The 23072-nt window shown below is 50.8% G+C and overlaps 1 protein-coding gene across 1 annotated transcript in view; it reads left to right on the top strand.

The window, feature by feature from the left end:
* The window catches only part of arhgap31 (Rho GTPase activating protein 31), a 195745-nt gene that overhangs the window by 114336 nt on the left and 58337 nt on the right, over positions 1-23072 (top strand). The window contains exon 3 of the mRNA XM_072514045.1: positions 21132-21276. Within this exon, the coding sequence (XP_072370146.1) occupies positions 21132-21276 (145 nt within the window). The remainder of the gene's footprint in view (positions 1-21131; positions 21277-23072) is intronic.

The raw sequence follows: 23072 nt of genomic DNA, 5'->3' as shown, positions 1-23072 counted from the left end.
CCATTTCGTGGCGGTATGCCAGGCCCGGGCGGTCGCTGCGGTTTCCGGAGGCGAATCGGGACCGCCACCACAACCCTCTCCACGGGTCATATGCGGCCAGCGGGCACCGCCATCTTCCTCCTTCAGGGCCACGTGTAGCCTCCGGGCGCCACCACCTTGTCTCTCGGACACCACGTGTGATGGATGGGCGCCGCCACCTTGTGCACCCCCAGCCATGTGCGACTAGTGGGCACCGCCATCTTGGCTGGACTCTCAGGACCCCGACTCGGATGACCCACACACCACCCGAGGAGAACATCCAACTTCTGCCACGACTAGCCTCGGTGACCCTGGACCAGTATCGGCCCCGAACACTCTCGACTGCAACGACGACCGTGCTCATCAATGGGCATGAAACATCCTATCTGATCGACTCTGGGAGCACAGAGAGCTTCATACACCCCAACACGGTAAGGCACTGTTCTCTCCCCGTTCACCCAGTTAACCAAAAAATCTCCTTGGCCTCCAGGTCTCATTCAGTGGAAATCAAGGGGTTCTGCATAGCGAACCTCATGGTCCAGGGAAGGGAGTTTAAAAATTACCGGCCCTATGTCCTTCCCCACCTCTGCGCTGCCACACTCCTAGAGTTAGATTTTCAATGCAACCTCCAAAGCTTAACCTTTAAATTCGGCAGCCCTATACCCCCCTCACTGTCTGCAGCCTCGCAACCTTCAAGGTCGATCCGCCTTCCCTGTTTGTGAACCTCACCCCGGATTGCAAACCCGTCGCCACCGGGAGCAGACGGTACAGTGCCCAGGACCGGAACTTTATTTGGTCGGAGGTCCAGCGATTACTGAGGGAAGGTGTCATTGAGGCTAGCAACAGTCCCTGGAGAGCTCAAGTAGTGGTTGTAAAGACCGGGGAGAAGCATAGGATGGTCATCGATTATAGCCAGACCACAAACAGGTATACGCAGCTTGACGCGTACCCTCTCCACCGCATATCCGATCTGGTCAACAGGATCGCACAATACAAGGTCTTTTCCACGGTGGATCTAAAGTCCGCCTACCACCAGCTCCCCATCCGTCCTAGCGACCGCAAATACACTGCTTTCGAAGCAGATGGGTGGCTCTACCACTTCCTAAGTGTTCCCTTCGGTGTCCTAATGGAGTCTCGGTCTTCCAACGAGAGATGGACCGAATGGTTGACCGGTACGGTTTGCGGGCCACGTTTCCGTACCTCGATAATGTCACCATCTGCGGCCCCGACCAGCAGGACCACGACACCAACCTCCGAAAATACCTTCAAACCGCAAAAATCCTTAATCTCACAGACAACAAGGATAAATGCGTGTTCAGCACCGATCGTCTAGCCGTCCTAGGCTACGTAGTGCATGATGGAGTTATAGGCCCAGACCCTGAACCCATGCGCCGCCTCATGTAGTTCCCCCTCCCTCACTGCTCCAAGGCCCTGAAACGCTGCCTGGGACTTTTCTCTTATGATGCCCAGTGGGTCCCCAGCTATGCAGACAAAGCCCGCCCGCTAATCCAATCCACGGTTTTTCCTCTGTCGACAGAGGCCCTCCAGGCCTTCAGCCGCATCAAAGCGTGACATCGACGAGTCCCTCCCCTTCCAAGTCGAGAGCGACGTGTCCGACATAGCTCTGTCAGCCACCCTCAACCAAGCGGGCAGACCCGTGGCCTTTGTCATGATATTCAAACATAACACATACACAATGACAGACAGACCAACGGACCAATTAGCACACATAACACGACAGCCAATCACAGACAAGAGCAGACACAGTATAAGACAAGAAACACGACACTTCCTGGTCAGTCCATTTGGAGACAGCACAGGGCCAGGACCTCATAGCAAGACACTCACACCGTCACAATGAGCTGAGTACCAAGTCTGATGTATAAATAGTTAAATGGAATAAAACTGCGTTGTACCAATCGCAAACGTGCTGGTTCGTCTGTACCTCAGAGCACCCAACACTTCAGCCTTCTTCTCACGCACCCTTCACGCTTCAGAAATCCGCCATTCCTCAGTTGAAAAGGAGGCCCAGGCCATAGTAGAAGCTGTGCGGCATTGGAGGCATTACCTGGCCGGCAGAAGATTCACTCTCCTCACGGACCAACGGTCGGTGGCCTTCATGTTCGATAATGCACAGCAGGGCAAGATAAAGAACAACAAGATCTTGTTGTTGAGGATCGAACTCTCCACCTACAACTATGAGATCTTATATCGTCCCGGGAAGCTAAACGAGCCTCCTGATGCCCTATCCCACGGCACATGTGCCAACGCACAAGTGGACCGCCTCCGAGCCCTCCACGAGGACCACTGCCACCCGGGGGTCACTCGATTCTTCCATTTCATTAAAACCCGCAACCTGCCCTACTCCATCGAGGAGGTCAGGACAGCCACCAGGAACTAACAAATCTGCGCGGAGTGCAAGCCGCACTTCTACAGGCCAGAGAAAGCGCACCTGATAAAATCTTCCTGTCCCTTTGAACGCCTCAGTATGGACTTCAAAGGGCCCCTCCCCTCCACCGAATGCAACACGTACTTCCTGAACGTGATTGACGAGTACTTCCGGTTCCCATTCGCCATTTCCTGTCCCGACATGATCGCAGCCACCGTCATAAAAGCCCTCCACAGTATCTTTACGCTGTTCGGTTTCCCCGCCTACATACACAGCGATAGGGGGTTCTCCTTTATGAGCGACGAACTGCGTCAATTCCTGCTCAGCAAGGGCATTGCCTCGAGCAGGATGACCAGTTACAACCCCCGGGGAAACGGACAGGTAGAGTGGGAGAACGGAATGGTCTGGAAGACCGTCCTACTGGCCCTATCTCCCAGTCTCCCGCTGGCAGGAGGTCCTCCCGGAGGCCCTCCACTCCATCCGGTCATTGCTGTGTACCACGACCAACCAAACACCTCACGAACGTTTCATTGTCTTCCCTAGGAAGTCCTCCTCCGGGGCTTCACTCCCAACCTGGCTGGCAGCCCCTGGACCCATCCTGCTCCGCAAACACGTGTGGGCACACAAGTCGGACCCATTGGTCGAGAGGGTCCATCTCCTCTTCCTAACTCTCAGTGCCCCGACGGCCGACAGGATCCTGTCTCCCTACGGGACCTGGCGCCCGCTGGATCCCCACACACACCCCCACCACCAATCCCACCCTCCCTCCCACCGGCGCACCCCACAACCGCCCCCTTCCCAGGTGGCTCGGTCCTCCCACCGGTCCCGTCTCGGGTGATGGAGCTGCCCAAGGAGCCAAAGCCACGCTCCCGGAGCCACAGATGCCCGAGCCGGCGCCTGCATCACCATCGAAGCTACAACGATCGCAGAGGATGACCAGGGCCCCCGATCGACTAATTGCTTCATTCTGAACTGTCAATAAATTTTGTAAATAGTTGCGATGTAACGAGGCAAAACCACTGTACTGATGTAAACCGGGTACCTCCATAACCTTAACCTCCACCACTGTGTAATGCGAGGCCACCACTCCCGCCGGACTCTTTTTTTAACGGGGTGAATGTGGTAGTCGGTATTCGAGGTATTACTGTAATGGTGTAAGACCATTAGTGTAGGAGGTACTATTTTCATTGGTTAAGCGTGCCTGCTGGTTCCGCCCAGTAAGGCGGAGTATAAGAGCCCGTGTCTCCCCAGCAGCTGCCTTCTGTACCTGCGCTGCTGGGGGAAACATCTAGTGTAATAAAGCCTTCAATTGTCTCCAATCACGCTCCTGGAGAAATTGATCGAGCATCAGTGGCCATGCTCCAAATGGTTAGCAGCGACAACTGCGAACCATGGGCCCCCCACCCCTCAGCAAGGGAGCTCGTATTCCACAAGGCTTACGGGGAGGCTATTTGGTCCCTCCACATAGGTCTCATGAAGGTTAGAACAGGACTGGAACAGAGTGGGTTTTGAAATGCAATAGTACTACATGTTGGATCTGGCTTGCCGTAGTAATGTGACTCTGCTGTGAAGCAGTCTCACTGTAGGCTGTCATCTTCGAACCGATCGATAAAGACTCTTACTGAGATAGACACTGAAGAAGACTGCCCTATGTATGAAACAGTAAGCTGGCTCTGAATTAAACTTCCAATTCCATTGGACCAAGGGCGGCACGATGGCATCTTTATTGTGCACTGCTGTCTCACAGCGCCAGGGACCCGGGTTCAATTCCAACCTTGGGTAACTGTCTGTGTAGCATTTGCTCATTCTCCCCATGTCTGCGTCTGTTTCCTTCGGGTGTTCCGGTTTCCTCCCACATTCCAAAGATGTTCAGGTTAGGCAGATTGGCCATGCTCACATTGCCCCTGAGTGTCCAAAGGTTAGGTGGGGTGGGGTTCTAGGGTTACGAGGATCGGACCTTTGTGGAGTGCTCTTTCGGAGGGTCGGTACAGACTCGATGGGCCAAATGGCCTCTTTCTGCACTGTAGGATTTCTATATAGGTTTCTATGTGGGGCCCAGTAGGGCCTTAAGTGAAAGGAGTCATTGAGTAGCCCGGGATTCCACCCCAAGTTCTGGAGAAGAATCATCTGCACCCTCACACACCCTGCCCCCGCACTGCTGCGTTTCTTACATGAGGGGAAATGTAAAACATTATGCATTTATGTAGCATCTTTAATGTGGTAAAACAGCCCAAGGCTCTAAAATACAGTCTATTTATTTGTTTTCATATGCTGGGCATAAGCTTTTTTGAGGCTGAATCAGCTGTTTTGAAATTGTTGATCAATTTTAGCTTGGTTCCAGATTGCGCCTTATATGTGCTTCTTAAACTCGAAGACCTGTATCAGATGACCTCAGCTCTAAGCCCTAACATTTACAGTCTTTCTTCACAAGAACACTCCACCCCTGATAAACACACATAACTAAACCTAACCAGGCAGTAAGGATTGAAATTTGAACATTTGATACCGGGAGGAATGTTCATCTGGGTTTCAGAGTGAGGACAATCTTTGGGTGAACAGAAGCAGTTTATTGCTCCAAAATGCTAGGCTGTGCCTGTGAATGCCAATGCTGTCAGGAGGTGCTCACAGTAGGAAATGTTCCTTTCCACATCATCAACCTCCCACAAGTCGGCCTGTAAAAATGTACATTTTCTTTAAGCCCAATGTCAACTCTGTGCAAGTGAATAGGTTTAAATGTATTAAAATCAGGCCCAATAAACGTTTTGGAAAAGCACGTTCCCTCCTTAATCAAACCAGAGAAAACCATATGTCTGGCAATCTTTTTATTAAGGAAATTAAATAAATCAAATGTTCTGTTAACTTGCCAACCCTCACCCTTTCCCGTATGGTATCTTGCTTCACTCCTGAGGCTCCAGCTTTGGGCTTCATCAGCTGGAAGCTATCTCTCTTACCTCCATGACCAATTCTACTGCTTTTGTTACCCTCTACAGCTGGTTATTTAACATTAAAAATTAATGTGAGTTCAAATTTTCGACAACTCAGTGTTGTTAAACAGAAGCCAAGACTTCCTCTCCCACCGCCACTCATGTGGTACTGGCCTGAACTTCACTAATCTCTCAGGCTTTCCTCACAGGCCCAAAGTCTTCATTTTCTGTTCAACCCTAAAATGTCCTTCCCGTTCCCTACCATTGGTTTATCAAGGCCACTTCTTTAAATCTGGAAACTATTGGCACCACCATTCCTATCTCATCCTGCGACCCTAATCCATGGCTTTATCACCTTGAGGATTGTCTTTTCATCTTGGTATTATTTTGCTCTTATTAGCCTTAGTTTTATTAGCTCTGATTATGTCACCTTTGCTCATGAGTCGCCAGGTATCTTTCGGATACCGCCACGTGGTTCAAGCTCGAGTTATGATTAAAAAGTCAGCACACCGCTTTGTAAGTTTGAAATCAACGGTCATTTATTATGTACAGCAATAAATACTTACACAATAATCCTACTTTCTATATCACTACCTACCACTACTGGCCAATACTTAACTTTTGGGGATGGCCCACCAGGTCAGGGAAACAAATGTTTTATCGAATTGGGTCTGGCCTGCGGGATTCAAAGGGCTGATACGGGTCGATGGCTAGGAGTCTCTATCGGGTAGCGATCGCTGGAGTCAAACTTACGGTTTCTGGTCGATGTTCTTGCGAAGGTTGCGAGCAGGAGAAGAAGAGAGAGAGAGAGAGATCTGAACTTGGCCCCTCAATTTATAGGGCCCAGGGGCTTCCTGCCTCTCGGGGCGGCCCTTGACCCTGAGTCCCAAGTGATTGGACTTGTTCCCAATCACTGGGTTCGATATGCTCCAATAATGGGGCGATTCCTCAATCGGGGGGTGGTCGTTCACCTGTCTTTGTTTCGGCCACTGCAGGCGCCGAGAGGTCTGGCCCGGCATTCAATTGCTAATATGTTGCAATTGTTCCCGGGTAAGCCGATTAAACTGCAGATGTCTGTGTTGATGTGCTGCTAATAGTCGCAGGTATCGATCTGGGCCGACTTCCCCAGAGCCGAATACGCTATTCTGTCTGCAGCTGTCCGTTTGTGTCCTGTTGGCTGCTTTTCCCATCAGCCTTTTCGGTTAGCCATTTTATATCGGGTTTTGGCCAAATTAATCAGGAATCAGCCATTTTAGGTGGCTACAGTTCCTCCTTGTGATCCTAACGCGAAGCGTGAAGGATCACATAAATTTTGTCCTTTCTGTTCCCTGGCCAGGGGGATACCTCCTACATGGCCACTACTCTGACCCTAGCTATGCACAAAAATTTACCTAAACAATTCTTGAGGGCGCTATGTCAGGCAGGGGCATGCATCTACAACAATAAAAACTTGGAACCTCTAATTTTACCTAAATACACTCATCAAGCATTGCATCATCCTATCTCTCTAAAACATACAACAACAATTATAACATTCAATATACTCTTTCCTGGCTTGGCAGTCAAGCGCAGGATCATACATTTTCTGTTACTGGGGTTTTGTACATTTTTCTATTTACAGAAAAACGCAAGTGCATGTTTTATTATTATGGTTTTATAGGTCGCGGGGGTCTGGGGTCTGGTCGTAACCAAATATAGGGGATCGGATCCGATGTACCGGGGTTCGAGCGCGGTACGCTCTCCTTCTCCATTTGCGGAGGTGCATAGTCTGCACTGCACAGCAGAGTATCGCCAACGCTAACAGTGCTTCGATCACGTAGGACAGGGAGTACCAGGTTATGAACTTGGCACACCAGGATAATGCAGCGTGGCTGGTGACTGGGCTCTGGGTACTGCGGGGCAGTGAAACATTAACAGCAGGGGGGTTTGAAGTAATGGGGTCAGCGTTCCTGCGCAACCAAGTGTTCATAAGAAATATGTTGAGCACGATGAACGAAGTCCTCATGGCTGTCCTCTTTCTTTGTCTTTCTTTGTGTTCTCTGTTTTTCTCCGGTCCTGGAGCTTCTGGAGTTCTGTAAAGCAAGCATAGTATCTGTAACTACCTTGGTACAATATCCGGTATGTTAGTGTGTCTGTCCTTCGGGGCCAATTATAATTAGTCACTATATGTGACTCCCCCCCCCCCCCATTTTTTTTTTCAAAACAAATGTTAGGACACGGCACATTTCCCAATGGTGGACCAGTGCTAAGTTGATCATCCAAATGTTCCTGGATGTAAATAGCATGAGGCAGCAACCCAAAGGTCGCCTAAATAAATAAAACTGTTTTGAAAGGAAAAGGTCGAATGAGGTTCGTATGGGCCACGACGGGTAAGATTTGGATGGAGTCCCTGGGTAGGATGGCTACCAATACCGTATCTCCCCTACCCTAGCGTTTTTGACCAGCGGGGGGGTCCCCAGGCAGGGCGGGTCTCATGCCGTTTCTCCACTGCCTGAGCAACCGACAAGAACGGGCAAAAATGTAGTTATCATGGTGGGGTTGCTGCTGTGATTCTACCCTCGAATCAGAACGGGTGTCTGGTACCCGAACCAGTACCAGCTGAAAAGCTAGTTCCTCTGAACGAGCGTGTGGTCTGCTGACCAGGTATCTGCAGATAAGCTAGTTCCGCTGAACAAGCGTTTGGTCTGTTGACCAGGTATCTGTGGACAAGTTGGTACCGCTGAACAAGCGTCTGGCCGCGGTGGGTGTGTGACGGTGAGAAACATTCTCCTGTCGGACGAACAACACTTAAACAAAACATACAAACAACATAAAACATCCTGCAGGTTCCATCAGGAAGGACAACACTTTTCCCCAAGTGTCTCCTTTAAATCATCATGTGGACACAGGGTCGCAAAGGGGTTGGCGGATTGGGGGTCCGACTCGAGGTCGTCCCCTTCTCCCGGATGCCAAACTCTGGAGTGAATTAATGTTGAGAGGGCTGCGTGGTGTGAGTTGGGGTTGCTTTCGTCGTTGCGGGCGAGTCTGTAGGAGTTGTCGCGGTGCCAATGGGTTCGTCGAGTTGTGTGGGGACAAAGTCGGGGTCGTCCGTATGGTTCGGTGGTTGGTGGTGTGGTTTGTTTAGGAAAGTGATCAGGAAGGGATCACTGGAGTCAAACTCGGAGTCGCTGGGTGTGGGTCCTGTTGTATGAGGATAGTAAGGAGGCGTGCTGTGGCTATCGTCCGAGTCACAGTCGCTGTCTCTGCTGATGCAGTCTGTGGGCGTTCCGGGGCGGAGTGGAGATTTTGGGGGTGGAGTCGGGGGCGAGTCCGTGTCTGGGCTGGACGTGGCGGGGGTTGGTGTGGTTACGTTGGCTGTGGGCGGGGTTTGGTCTGCTGCGTCAAGCATGACGTGGTGGGCATGGTTTGATTGTGCTCCATAAGCCTTTAACTGGTTTATGTGAAACCACACAGTCTTACCATTTGGGTATTTGATTTTATATACCGATGGGCTTACTTTATCCGTAATGGAGTACGGACCCGAGTATTTCGGAGACAGAAATGTGCTGGGGTTATACACAGACAACATCACTTGTTGTCCTATATTATACTCCGTTGCATGTACTGCCTTATCAAAACAGGCCTTGCTCTATTTTCTTTTAGTGCCCAGTTTAACAGCGGCTGCTAACTGAGCCGTTTTTACATTCGCAACGAATTGCTTAACGGCTTTCTCGTGGGTGAGGGCCGTAGCTTCAGGGCTGGTCAGGTCTAAACCTAAAAAGTACTCTGTCCCTTTCATGGGGCGTCCGGTCATGAGGGTGTGTGGCGTGTAACCTGTGGAGGTGGAAACAGTATTACGCAAAAACATCAGCGCAAACGGGAGGACTGAGTCCCAAGTGGTGTTGTTCTGCTGGACCATTTTTCTAAGGGTGGTTTTTAGGGTCCGATTCATGCGCTCCACTATACCACTCGACTGTGGGTGGTACGCAATGTGAAATTTTTGGGTTATGCCAAATATCGTGAGGACGTTCTGCATGACCCGTCCCGTAAAGTGAGAATCTTGGTCCGATTCAATACTGCGGGGGAGTCTCCATCTTGTAAAGATGTGGTGGGTTAGGATCTTGGCTGTGGTTTCCGCGGTGTTGGTGCGGGCTGGAAATGCTTCCACCCACTTTGTAAATGTGTCTATGACCACCAGAACATATTTATAGCCATTCCTGCAAGGGGGCAATGGATCTATAAAATCGATCTGGAGGTTAGTCCAGGGGCTGTTATCGGGTCTGGTGTGGCTGAGTTGTGCCTTTTTGACATATCTATCTGGGTTGTTCTGTGCGCAGATGAGGCAATTCTCAATGTAATGGGATACATCCTCTTTGAGATTTGGCCACCAACAAAGCTGTTTGAGGTGGGCTGCGGTGGGATCGATTCCCTGGTGACCATGACCATCATGGAATAAACAGATTAATTGGTTCCTATCCTGCTTCGGAACTACATAAAGGGTGTCTTTCAACACCATACCGTCATGTGTGGTTATCGTATTTCTGTACCTCTCATATGGGGCTGGAAACTTCCCTTTCACGATCTCAGTGAGAGCGCTATCCTGCTTCTGGGCCTCTACTAGATCTTCGATCCTAGTCTGCGTGACTTGAACTGCACTCACTGGCGCACTCACTGGGGCGCTTTCGGGGGGCTTCCAAAAGTACCCATGCCTGGATCCTGCCTTAGCCAGTGCGTCGGCTTTTACATTTCCAGGGGGGGAGGAATGATGGTGGCTGCGGACTTTTATAATGCCAAAAGTCCTGTCCTTGGCTTTTTGCAAAATATGGCGGAGTAATGGGGCTGAGGGGAGGGGTTTCCCATCCGCGGAAACAAATCCTCTTGTTTCCCAGAGAGGCAGAAATTCGGTGAGGCTGTTGCAAACGTATAGACTGTCTGAATATATGTCTGCTGGGTGTGGTAGTATGTATTAGGGGTCATGTGGGACTGTGAAGCCGTGATGCTATTGGCTGACAGATCCTGGGTCCTGGTTGGCTGTTGACTCCTGGCTCCGCCCTGAAGGCGGAGTATAAGAACCCGAGCTTCTCCCCGCCGCTCCATTCTGTTGCTGAACTGCTGGGGACAAGTCTCGCTTAATAAAGCCTCATCGACTTCATCTCTACTCATCTCTCTCGTAAGTCATTGTGCGCTACAATTTATTAAGGGAGCTTAAAGGACTATGGAGCTCCGGATCGCCCCGGAATGCCTGCGGATCAGCCCCCACGCAGTGAACTCGGCAGCAGTTTTTAAACACTGGCAAGCATGTTTTGAAGGCTACCTCCGAACAGCCCCCGGCCGGATCACAGAAGACCAGGAAATGCAGGTCCTGCATTCGAGGGTAAGCCCGGAAATTTACCCTCTCATAGAAGACGCAGAGGATTTCCCGACGGCGCTCGCAGCACTGAAGAGCATCTACGTTCGCCCCGTGAACCAGGTCTACGCACGCTACCAACTCGCAACGAGACGGCAAAGTCCCAGAGAATCGTTAGAGGAATTCTACGCCGCGCTGCTAATTTTGGGACGGGGCTGCAGCTGCCCGCCGGTGAACGCAATTGAACACACGGACATGCTAATTCGCGATGCGTTTGTGGCAGGTATGAACTCTCCCCAAATCCGCCAAAGACTTTTAGAAAGAGAGACGCTAGGACTCTCAGAGGCACGGGCCATTGCAGCTTCCCTAGATGTGGCCTCGCAAAATGCCCGCGCCTACGGCCCCGACCGCGCGGCAGCCCCTTGGGCTCCGTGGACCCCCGTCGCGACAAACCCCCCCCCCCCCTCCCTCACAGGCTTGCGCGGTTAAAGCGCCAGATCATCCCGGGGGGGCCCGCTGCTATTTCTGAGGGCAAGCGAAACACCCCCGGCACGCTGCCCGGCTCGCGCAGCTATTTGCAAAAGCTGCGGCAAGAAGGGCCTTTACGCGGCTGTGTGCCGGTCCCGGGGGGTCGCCGCAATCCCCGGAGAAGAACGAGCCCAGCGCATCCCAAACGCTCCCCAACCCCCCCCCAGCGCCCCATGTGCGACCCGCGGGCGCCGCCATTTTGGGTCCCGGGCACCACGAGGGGAGGATGGGCGCCGCCATCTTGTGACTCCCCAGCCACGTGCGATTCATGGGGGTGGCCATTTTGTCCACCCCCGACCACGTGCGATCCATGGGGCGGCCATTTTGTCCACCCCTGGCCGCGTGCGATTCATGGACGCCGCCATCTTGGATGACAACAAAGGACCCCAGCATCGACAGCTTCACGGGGTCCGAAGAAGACGCCGAGACACTACGACCATGACTGGCTTTGGTGACGCTGGATCAATCACGGCCCAGGACACTCCAGACGACGACAACAACGGTGCTGATCAACGGACACGAGACATCATGCCTGATCGACTCCGGGAGCACCGAAAGTTTCATTCACCCCGACACGATAAGACGCTGTTTTCTGACCATCCATCCAAGTACGCAAAAGATTTCCCTAGCTGCAGGATCCCACTCCGTAGAGATCAAAGGGTTCTGCATCGCGAACCTAACGGTGCAAGGGAGGGAGTTTAAAAACGTCCTTCCCCAACTCTGTGCGCCCACATTACTGGGATTAGATTTCCAGTGTAACCTGCAGAGCCTAACATTTCAATTCGGCGGCCCAATACCCCCACTCACTATCTACGGCCTCGCAACTCTCAAGGTTAACCGCCGTCCTTGTTTGCAAACCTCACCCTGGATTGCAAACCCGTCGCCACTAGGAGCAGACGGTACAGCGCCCAGGACCGGATATTTATTCGGTCTGAAGTCCAGCGGTTGCTGAAGGAAGGCATAATCCAGGCCAGCAATAGTCCCTGGAGAGCCCAGGTGGTAGTAGTAAAGACCGGGGAAAAGCAAAGGATGGTCATAGACTATAGCCAGACCATCAACAGGTACACACAGCTAGATGCGTACCCTCTCCCCCGCATATCCGACGTGGTAAATCGGATTGCCCAGTGTAAGGTTTTCTCCACCGTGGACCTCAAGTCCGCCTACCACCAGCTCCCCATCCGCCCAGGTGACCGCAAGTACACAGCCTTCGAGGCAGACGGGCGTCTATACCACTTCCTAAGGGTCCCATTTGGTGTCACAAACGGGGTCTCGGTCTTCCAACGGGAGATGGACCGAATTGTTGACCAGCACGGGTTGCAGGCCACGTTCCCGTATCTCGACAACGTAACCATCTGCGGCCACGATCAGCAGGACCACGACGCCAACCTCCAAAAATTCCTCCAGACCGCTAACGCCTTGAACCTCACATACAACGAGGAAAAGTGCGTTTTTAGCACAAACCGGTTGGTCATCCTGGGATACGTAGTGCGCAATGGGATAATAGGCCCCGACCCCGAACGCATGCGCCCCCTCAGGGAATTTCCCCTCCCCCACTGCTCCAAAGCCCTGAAACGTTGCCTGAGGTTCTTTTCATATTACGCCCAGTGGGTCCCCCAGTATGCAGACAAGGCCCGCCCGCTAATACAGACCACTACCTTCCCCCTGTCGACAGAGGCTCGCCAGGCCTTCAGCCGCATCAAAGCGGATATTGCAAAGGCCACGATGCGCGCCATCGACGAGTCCCTCCCCTTCCAGGTCGAGAGCGACGCCTCCGACGTAGCTCTGGCGGCCACCCTTAACCAAGCGGGCAGACCCGTGGCCTTTTTCTCCCGAACCCTCCACGCCTCAGAAATCCGCCACTCCTCAGTGGAAAAGGAAGCCCAAGCCATAGTGGAAGCTGTGCGACATTGGAGGCATTACCTGGCCGGCAGGAGATTCACTCTCCTCACCGACCAACGGTCGGTAGCCTTCATGTTCGATAATGCACAGCGGGGCAAAATTAAAAATGACAAGATCTTAAGGTGGAGGATCGAGCTCTCCACCTTCAACTACGAGATCTTGTACCGTCCCGGAAAGCTGAACGAGACGTCCGATGCCCTATCCCGCGGCACATGTGCCAACGCACAAATAGACCGTCTCCAAGCCCTCCACGAGGACCTCTGCCACCCGGGGGTCACTCGGTTCTACCATTTTATAAAGTCCCGCAACCATCCCGCAAACCGCACTTTTTCAGGCCGGATAGAGCGCACCTGATCAAGGCTTCCCGCCCCTTTGAACGCCTCAGTTTGGATTTCAAAGGGCTCCTCCCCTCCACCGACCGCAACACATACTTCCTGAACGTGGTGGACGAGTACTCCCGTTTCCCCTTCGCCATCCCCTGCCCCGACATGACAGCGGCCACAGTCAATTAAGCCCTTGGCACCATATTCACACTGTTCGGTTGCCCCGCATATATCCATAGCGACAGGGGGTCCTCCTTCATGAGTGACGAGCTGCGCCAGTTCCTGCTCAGCAAGGGCATAGCCTCGAGCAGGACGACCAGCTACACCCCCGGGGGAACGGGCAACTAGAGAGGGAGAACGGCACGGTCTGGAAGACCGTCCTACTGGCCCTACGGTCCAGGGATCTCCCAGTTTCCCGGTGGCAGGAGGTCCTCCCGGACGCTCTCCACTCCATCCGTTCGCTGCTGTGTACCACCGCTAACCAAACGCCGCATGAGCGCCTCCTTGTCTTCCCCAGGAAGTCCTCCTCCGGAACGTCGCTGCCGACCTGGCTGGCGGCCCCAGGACCCATCTTGCTCCGGAAACATGTGCGGGCGCACAAGTCGGACCCGTTGGTCGAGAGGGTTCACCTCCTCCACGCGAACCCGCAGTACGCCTACGTGGCGTACCCCGACGACCGACAGGACACGGTCTCCCTGCGAGACCTGCCGCCCGCCGGCAACACACACACCTCCCCGACACCGATCATCTCCTCCCTGCCACCAGCGCACCCCGCGACCGCCCCCTTCCCGGGAGGATCGGTCCTCCTCCCGTGTCCGCCCAGGAGTGAAACAGGAACAAACACCGAAAGGCTCCCGGAGACGACACCGCCGGAACAAGCACCTGCACCACCACCGGGGCTGAGGTGATCGACGAGGAAGACCAGACCGCCCGCTCGACTCGTGTCATCGGCGTGACACCAAGAATGTTGTTGGACTGTAACAAAAATTTTCTCTCTTACTAATATTGTAAATAGTTTCACAAACCTTGTACATAGCCCAGTGTAGGGCTAAAACTGTAATGACATGCCCGAAATTGTCCTCCCAGGACCAGCCTTGTAAACCCCTGCCACCATGCAAACCACCACCCCGCCGGGTTCATTTTTTAACAAGGGGTGAATGTGGTAGTATGTATTAGGGGTCATGTGAGACTGTGAAGCCGTGATTCTATTGGCTGACAGATCCCGGGTCCTGGTTGACTGTTGACTCCTGGCTCCGCCCTGAAGGCGGAGTATAAGAACCCGAGCTTCTCCCCGCCGCTCCATTCTGTTGCTGAACTGCTGGGGACAAGTCTCGCTTAATAAAGCCTCATCGACTTCATCTCTACTCGTCTCTCTCGTAAGTCATTGTGCGCTACACTGGGCTGGGGAAGGAATCTGGGTACTCTATAATGTAAGCGATGGCCGCAAGCTCTGCTGCCTGTGCGCCTAAGTGTCCGGGTAATTTTAATGCGATTTCCTCGAGGGCACGTCGCTGCGTGTCCTCCACATAAATCCCACAACCTGTTATGCGTTGCCCATCCAGGACTGTGGAAGATCCATCCACATAGATCCTAATGGGATCACACGTGTCCGGGTGAGGGGGGCTTTGAGATGGAGTGGCCAGTTTTCTGGGGGGTGTTTTCGCGATAAAGGTACCTGTATTATGGTGGGGCGAGATGATTTCACACTCATGGGGGGTTCCGGGGTACTGTAGATTGTCCGCTAAGTATGTGTGTGTTTTGCTCCGTTTGACTGTGATGTCCCGTCCTTGTAAGAGAAGGGTCCACCTAGCAGCGCGGATTTGGCTGACGGTACCGTCTTTAAGTCGTCCGTCTAGTAAAAGTTGGGTGGGGGTGTGCTCGGTCAAAATGGTGATGGGGTTCAGTCCGGTAATGTATGAAAAGTACTGGACTGCCCAGAAAACTGCGAGCAGGTGCCTCTCACAGGCTGAGAATCCCTGCTCCACAGCATCTAAAATTCGGGAGGCATAAGCCACGGGTCTTAGCTGGTCATGCCGTTCCTCCAGGAGCACAGCTGAAAGGGTGCGGTCTGTGGTCGCTACCTCTATTGCGTAAGGGGCAAGCGGGTCTGGAACTTGTAGTGCGGGGGCGGCTATGAGTGCCTGTTTTAATGATTCCACAGCATCCGTATGCTGCGGAAGACATTCCCAGGGGGCTCCTTTCTTTAGGAGGTCTGAGAGGGGTGCTGCCTTGCTGGCGAAACCGTCAATGTGGTTTCGGCAGTAGCCAACCAGTCCTAAAAACGACCGGAGGGCTGAAACGTGTTGGGGAAGGGGCAATTTAGCGATCGAGTCAATTCTCTTGTGCTCGATCTCGCGTTTGCCGTGTGTGATAATAGTACCCAAATATACCACTTTTTCTTCCAATATCTGGGCCTTTTTGAGGTTGACTTTACAGCCAATGGAATGTAGTAATTCCAGGAGTTCGGACAGAAGCTCAATGTGCTCTTTCTTTGTGTCTGTCTGCAGTAGTAGATCGTCTACATACTGTACCAGACATTTGGGGAAGAAAATTTTGTTAGTCCATTTGCCAGCTGTCGGTGGAAAATGGAGGGGGAGTTGTGGAAGCCTTGTGGCAGGCATGTCCACGTGTACTGCTGCGCTCTGAAAGTGAAGGCAAATTTGTACTGGCACGCCTTTGCCAATGGAATGGACCAGAATCCATTACTGAATTCCAAAACCGTGAAATATCGGGCATGGAGTCCCTGTTTCAGCATGGTCTCGGGACTTGTTGCAACGGTGGGGGCTGCTACAGGGGTGACTTTATTGAGTTCCCGATAATCAATGGTCAAGCGCCATGATCCGTCGGGCTTCCTTACTGGCCAAATCGGGGCATTATTAGTTGAGGCTACCGATCTTAGGACGCCCTGCTCTAATAAACTTTCTATAACCTTTAGGATTTCTCCCTCTGCTTCTCGGGGGAATCCATACTGCTTTTGGGGTCTCGGGTCCAGTCCTGTTATTTGTGCGGAGCCAGTCATCCATCCACAGTCATGTTTGTGGGTCTCGAATGCCGCCCTGTTTTTTTGCAGGACTGCCCTAACCTTTTCGGTCCGTGCTGAGTGTGATGGGATTGAACCAAAACTCGCCTACGGCGCTAATTTTGTTCATATAGTTCCCTATATTGAGCGTTGCGGGAGCTCTAGCGGATTTCGCCATCTTCCAGACACACTGGTTGACTGGATCGAAAGAGAGGTGGTGGGAATTCATGAAGTCGATCCCCAAAATGTGCTCTGCTGTTGTGGGCAGGTCGACTAAAACAACGGGGTGTTTTGTGTTAATGGTTCCGATTTGGATGGGTACAGGGATTGTGATGTGTCCCTGTTGTGAGTGGACTGTGAAGCCGCTGAGGGTGATAGTGGCTGTAGTTCGCCACGTGTCCTTACCAAGGGTGGAGGAATTTAAGGTGGTGCGGGACCCTCCTGTGTCCCAGAGAAGCTCGATCGGCTGTCCCCTAACTTTCGCTGCGACTACGGGTCGTCCTGACCTATCCCAAAGGGTATCACAGACCCAACTGGGGGAGCCTGTACACCGTCAATCCGTTCCGGTCAAGTCTGTCTGATCCGACTGGGCGCTAACGCTATGTATGGGCTCTGCCTTTTTCTTATTGAGAGTGCCTGTCTGTTGGGCTCTCTGTGGCTTTTTAGGGGCATTGCATTCTTTGGCAAAATGTCTCAACTGTCCGCAATTGTAGCATTCTTGCGGTTTTGCTGGGGGGCTGCTCTTTCCCTCGTTTACCCAGGCGGGGTTGTGAAGAGTGGTTCTTACTGCCTGCACGTCTGCGGCGGCTTGTTTTTCCTCGGGGGTTCTAGCGGCGGGTTTATTGTGAGCAGACTGTTCCCAAACGCGGGACAATCTTTTGAAACCCACTTCTCATTATGAGCCTCCTCCGAGGGGGTCATAATTACTACAGGCATTCTGTCCTGCTTCCATGCATGGGAGATAAGGGTGCGGGTCCATTTGGCCATATTGTCTGCGGACAAATGGGCACGGTCTACATTCACAAGCGCCCTGCGAACGCTGTGGGGTGTTCCGACTTTTTCTGTCTGCACTTATTTAGGCCATTTACGGGGTCGCCCCGGTTATACCCGATCGCATCCAGAATCGCAGTATGCATTTCTGCAAGGGTGCCTCCTCCTACGAAGGGCTGCTGCGACCGATGGGTCTAAGCTGAGGACCATGAGCTTTACTTGCTCTTTCTCATCCAGGCCGCACATGGTCGCCTGGTGTTTGACGGTGGCAAAGAAATGGTGTGGGTCTGAAGCGGGGAGGAACGGTATGATTTTAGCACACGCGTCCCGTAATTGGGTCACTGTGAGGGGGGTGGAATATAGGAATTCCGCCTCGCCTGCTGTGGCGGTGCGGTGGGTTGTTACAGGTTTCATGGGAACCTGAACTACCTGCTGTGTGGGGGGTGGGGGTGCTTTCCTCCTTTGCAGCTTTCCCTGCGCACATGTTCCCTGAACATATCTCTGCGCTGTCTCCTGCAATTCTTCCCAATCAGGGCCGTCTTCCTGTTCTAAACTTTCCCCAAAGGTTTCTTAGAATCCTTTTTGGACAGAAAGCATTGATTGCAGGTCTGCAATTTGCTTTCGGCACTTCGTGTGGTCTAAGGTACTCTGCCTTTGTTCCGTGGTTGCAGCGTGGAGCGCTCTCAAGGCTGCCTTGAGATCACTACATTGCTTCTGTAGCGTCTCCACCTGCTTCTCTGTCTCTTTCTTAACCAGGACTGCACGCTGTGTGTCCTGATAAGCCTCCTCATACTGGGATTGAAAACTGCATAAATGCGCCAGACAAGACTGGTGACCCCATTTGGCATCAGCCACCTCTTCGTCCTTGGCTTCTAACTGCCTTTTCAATTCCAGGTTCTCTTTCTCCATCTCGCATACATCAATTTTACTCATACGATGTATGCCTTCTATTTCTTTGCGGAGCGTCCTGACGACCTCCTCTGTGCCTCGCAATTGTGCCATACAGGACACGATTGCCATCGGCTTGCGCGCTTTTGCTAAGCTCTTCTTATGGATTTCACTCATGTTCTCCCACCAAGTATGCCCTATACTTCCGGGACCTGAGTCATCATTATTGCAGAAACCGCTCCACACGGGCCATCCTTTGCCCTGTAGAAATTTACGAATTTCCACTTCCCAAATGGGACACTGTCCCACTTTAATGCTGCTGATCGGTGCGACCGCAAATTCTTCGGTGTTCATGAGGCGTTGCAATGCCTGCATGGCCATCTCTCTTATCTGCTTGCTATGATCAAATTTGGAACAGGGGGCTAAGGTGGTGTCGTAGATGCGGGTACGGCTTGCGCTAATTTCCGAAAATACCGACTTCCGACAGTTTTGACGCTACAAAATCTATCAGTTTTACCTTATAACGCTGTTAGTTATGCATGCATACACACACTTCCGAATTGTGAATTATTAACCAGAACCGCTTGAACACGTGTGTTTTTTTTGTTTTTGTTTCCAATTGGATTCTATTCAAATTTCTGGGGTTCTCCCGGAGTGGTTTTCCACTTCTAGACCAGGTCCCGGCTGAGTCGCCAATTATGTTGCTCTTATTAGCCTTAGTTTTATTAGCTCTGATTATGTCACCTTTGCTCATGAGTCGCCAGGTATCTTTCGGATACCGCCACATGGTTCAAGCTCGAGTTATGATTAATAAGTCAGCACACCGCTTAGTAAGATTGAAATCAACGGTCATTTATTATGTACAACAATAAATACTTACACAATAATCCTACATTCTATATCACTACCTACCACTACTGGCCAATACTTAACTTTTGGGGATGGCCCACCAGGTCAGGGAAATGAATGGTTTATCGAATTGGGTCTGGCCTGCGGGATTCAAAAGGCTGATACGGGTCGATGGCTAGGAGTCTCTATCGGGTAGCGATCGCTGGAGTCAAACTTACAGTTTCTGGTCGATGTTCTTGCGAAGGTTGCGAGCAGGAGAAGAAGGGAGAGAGAGAGAGAGATCTGAACATGGCCCCTCAACCTATAGGGCCCAGGGCTTTCCGCCTCTCGGGGCGGCCCTTGACCCTGAGTCCCAAGTGATTGGACTTGTTCCCAATCACTGGGTTCGATATGCTCCAATAATGGGGCGATTCCTCGATCGGGGGGTGGTCGTTCACCTGTCTTCGTTTCGGCCACTGCAGGCGCTGAGAGGTCTGGCCCGGCATTCAATTGCTAATATGTTGCAATTGTTCCAGGGGATAGCCGATTAAACTGCAGATGTCTGTGTTGATGTGCTGCTAATGGTCGCAGGTATCGATCTGGGCCGACTTCCCCAGAGCCGAATACGCTATTCTGTCTGCAGCTGTCCGTTTGTGTCCTGTTGGCTGCTTTTCCCATCAGCCTTTTCGGGTAGCCATTTTATATCGGGTTTTGGCCAAATTAATCGGGAATCAGCCATTTTAGGTGGCTACACTTCCCACTTCCATTTTCTATATAGGCGGGATGCACATCTTTCGAACTTCTCCCACACTTAAGAAACAATCCAATGCCCAGTCTTGGCTAAACATAATTTAACTTCCTCTGCTTTCTGTGCCCCAGTAGATTAAATATAAGAATCTCCTCCTCAATATTAAAATTCCTCCATAGCCTTTCTCACCTTAACCCTGTGATTGCCTCCAACCACACACAGACCTTGGCTCTCTGACATTGGATGCATCATTGCTGCTTCTGCTGAACATGGAGGAGATGCTGGCATAATGGTAATGTCGCTGGGTTAGTATTCCTCAGGCTCTGGGGACACAGATTCAAATCCCATCATGGCAGCTGGTGGAATCTGCATTCAGTTAATAAATCTGGCATATTAAACGAATCTCAGATGACCATGAAACTATCATCAATTGTTGTAAAAATCCATCTGGTTCATTAATGCCCTATAGGGAAGGAAATCTGCTGTCCTTACCCAGTCTGGCCGACCTGTGACCAGACCCACAGCAATGTGGTTGATTAAACTGCCCTCTGAAATGGTCTAACAAGCCACTGAATTCAAGGGTGATTGGAGATATCAGTGATGCCCACATTCAATTAATCCATTTTTAAAAGTAATTCTAACAGACATCTTACATTCTTCCATCTTTCCCCATGCCTCTGCTTTCAAAAGTCTCCTTTAAGCTCTTACCTCTGGCTCTGATATTTGCTCCATTCCCCTTCAACTTTAGGTTTTTCTCTAAAGAACATAGGAACTGGGGTAGACATTTAGCCACTCATGGTTAGTTTGCCATTCAATGATATCCTGGTTTAGCTTCATTCACCTACATTGCCTCATATCCCCAGATTACCTCACCTAAAACACTTCCTTTGCTGCACAGTATTCTCCTTTTCATCCCTCTAATGTGTCAAGGCATTTTTTTCCTGAGGAGAGCTAAAGAAATATATTCCTTAGTCTTATGAAACGTGATGGTGACCTCTACTATGGACTTCAGCCCTTCTCCAGGTTTCTCAGAAGTCATCCATTGTAACATTACAGTTTCATTCATCAATTGAAAATATTGTCACCCTGTGTAATTGTACTTAAGGCAGAACTGGTGGTAATCACTTGTGAGGAAAGTAATTTTCCGTGTTTTTCATTGAAAATGTGGTCCACTAATCATCTCAGCATCTCATTATTGCAACCTTAATATTAAGACCTCAAATAATAATGGCTTTGAACCTGCTATTACAGGCAGGAGTTTGGTGCAGAGCAACTTCCTGACTTGACTAAGGAAGTGTATCTGCAAGATATCCACTGTGTGGGCTCCCTCTGCAAACTCTACTTCCGTGAACTGCCAAACCCTCTTCTCACATATGAGCTCTACAAAAAATTCACAGTGAGTATCCACCTCTTCTGTCTCTTGAATTGTCTTCTCCTAAGGGCAGTGACTTGTGCAGGGGTTCAATCCTACAGGTGGCTGCTAATCCTCCAGCAGCTTGGGTAAGTGAACATCGGCTGGCAGGGAATTTGATCGATGTGAAGGCAGAGGATCTGCAGGATATCAGAACTACCATGGTCTTGTTCACATGCAGCAGTGGTGGGAAGGTGGGGTGGCAAGCTTAGCTGATTTGCTTTTCCTAACCTGTTGATGTTAACAAATCGTAGTACTACCTAGCAATGCCCGAGCTGAGATCAGTCGATAAGGCTTAGTGCCGCACTGGATACCCACTGTGGAACACAGACACATATTGTCCCAGCAAAGAGCTCAACTCCCTGTGTGATAATCCTCCTTCTGAGAATTGAGAGGCCAGCCGCTGATAATACAGGACTAATTGGAGATTTGTATGGTATCCACCAAAATTCACCTTAAAATGGCATCTTCTATTTATGCCTCGATGCTAAATCTAAGAGAATTAGATTCATTACATGTTAAGTATTGGAGGACAAAGACCTCAGCAAACATGAAAGATTTATGACTGACTTACTGATTTTTCAGTAAGGCTACTTATTGTAGAAGCTGTATGTCCACTTTGGGAATTCTATTACTCCTTGTCCTCAATTCCATCAGAGATGGGAGAAGTGCAGGCCCATGCTCAAAGACACAAACACACATCAGGGTAAATTTTATGGAGGCTCCACTCCACCAGCATAGATTAGAATATGTTGACACTTGTGTGCCTGACTTGTGAGGTGATTTGAGTTGAACTAACAGGAGCATCTACTGGCATGCCTGGCTTCAGCATTATATTTAATCCCACTCTAAATGTCCAAAGCCTAAACTTTGTGATTTTGGTTGAGGGCCAGACCAATAAAATCTGGTGTAGTATGATTCTAGGGACCTGGTTTGTGTAGTAGATCGCTTATAGGTGGATTTAAATGTTGGCAGGGGTGGCAGCGTGCCGTTACCCTTGGCTTGTTTTGGATGTGTAGCCTTCTATTTTTGTTTTTTTTGCTTTTTCCCCTTATATTCTGTTCTTGGTTTCTGTTGGCTTTGTACTTGTACCTTATAAGGCAATCCATTCAGAATTCTCATCATGCTGAAGATGAGAAAGAAGAGGAGGAATTTATTCAAAATATCTGCCTCAAAAGTAACTTGTTAATATACATAAATACACACAGTCATGCCTGTAAAGGCTACTCACATGTGCGCTAACCCATCCCATTTCAAGAACATTGGCACAAATGCACACATATGTACACATGGGCATAGGCTCATGTACAAGCAAATGTTTGAATAAACTTGCACAAATTCAGTCACACAGCTAAGTGTTCATGACACTCACAGGGGTATTCTTAGGAACATAGGAACAAGGCAGCCCATCATACCTGCTCCAACATTCAATTAAACCATAGTTGATCTGCACCTCAACCTCATTTCCCCACCGTAGCTCCATAATATCCTTTTATATATTTAGGAGGAACTTCTTCACCCAAAGGGTTGTGAATCTATGGAATTCCTTGCCCAGTGAAGCAGTAGAGGCTCCTTCATTAAATGTTTTTAAGATAAAGATAGATAGTTTTTTGAAGAATAAAGGGATTAAGGGTTATGGTGTTCGGGCCGGAAAGTGGAGCTGAGTCCACAAAAGATCAGCCATGATCTCATTGAATGGTGGAGCAGGCTCGAGGGGCCAGATGGCCTACTCCTGATCCTAATTCTTATGTTCTTATGCACAACACAAATCCATCCAGGTC

The sequence above is a fragment of the Scyliorhinus torazame genome, chromosome 8, assembly GCF_047496885.1.
Source record: "Scyliorhinus torazame isolate Kashiwa2021f chromosome 8, sScyTor2.1, whole genome shotgun sequence".
NCBI lineage: Eukaryota > Metazoa > Chordata > Chondrichthyes > Carcharhiniformes > Scyliorhinidae > Scyliorhinus > Scyliorhinus torazame.
This window is presented reverse-complemented; position numbering and strand designations above follow the sequence as displayed.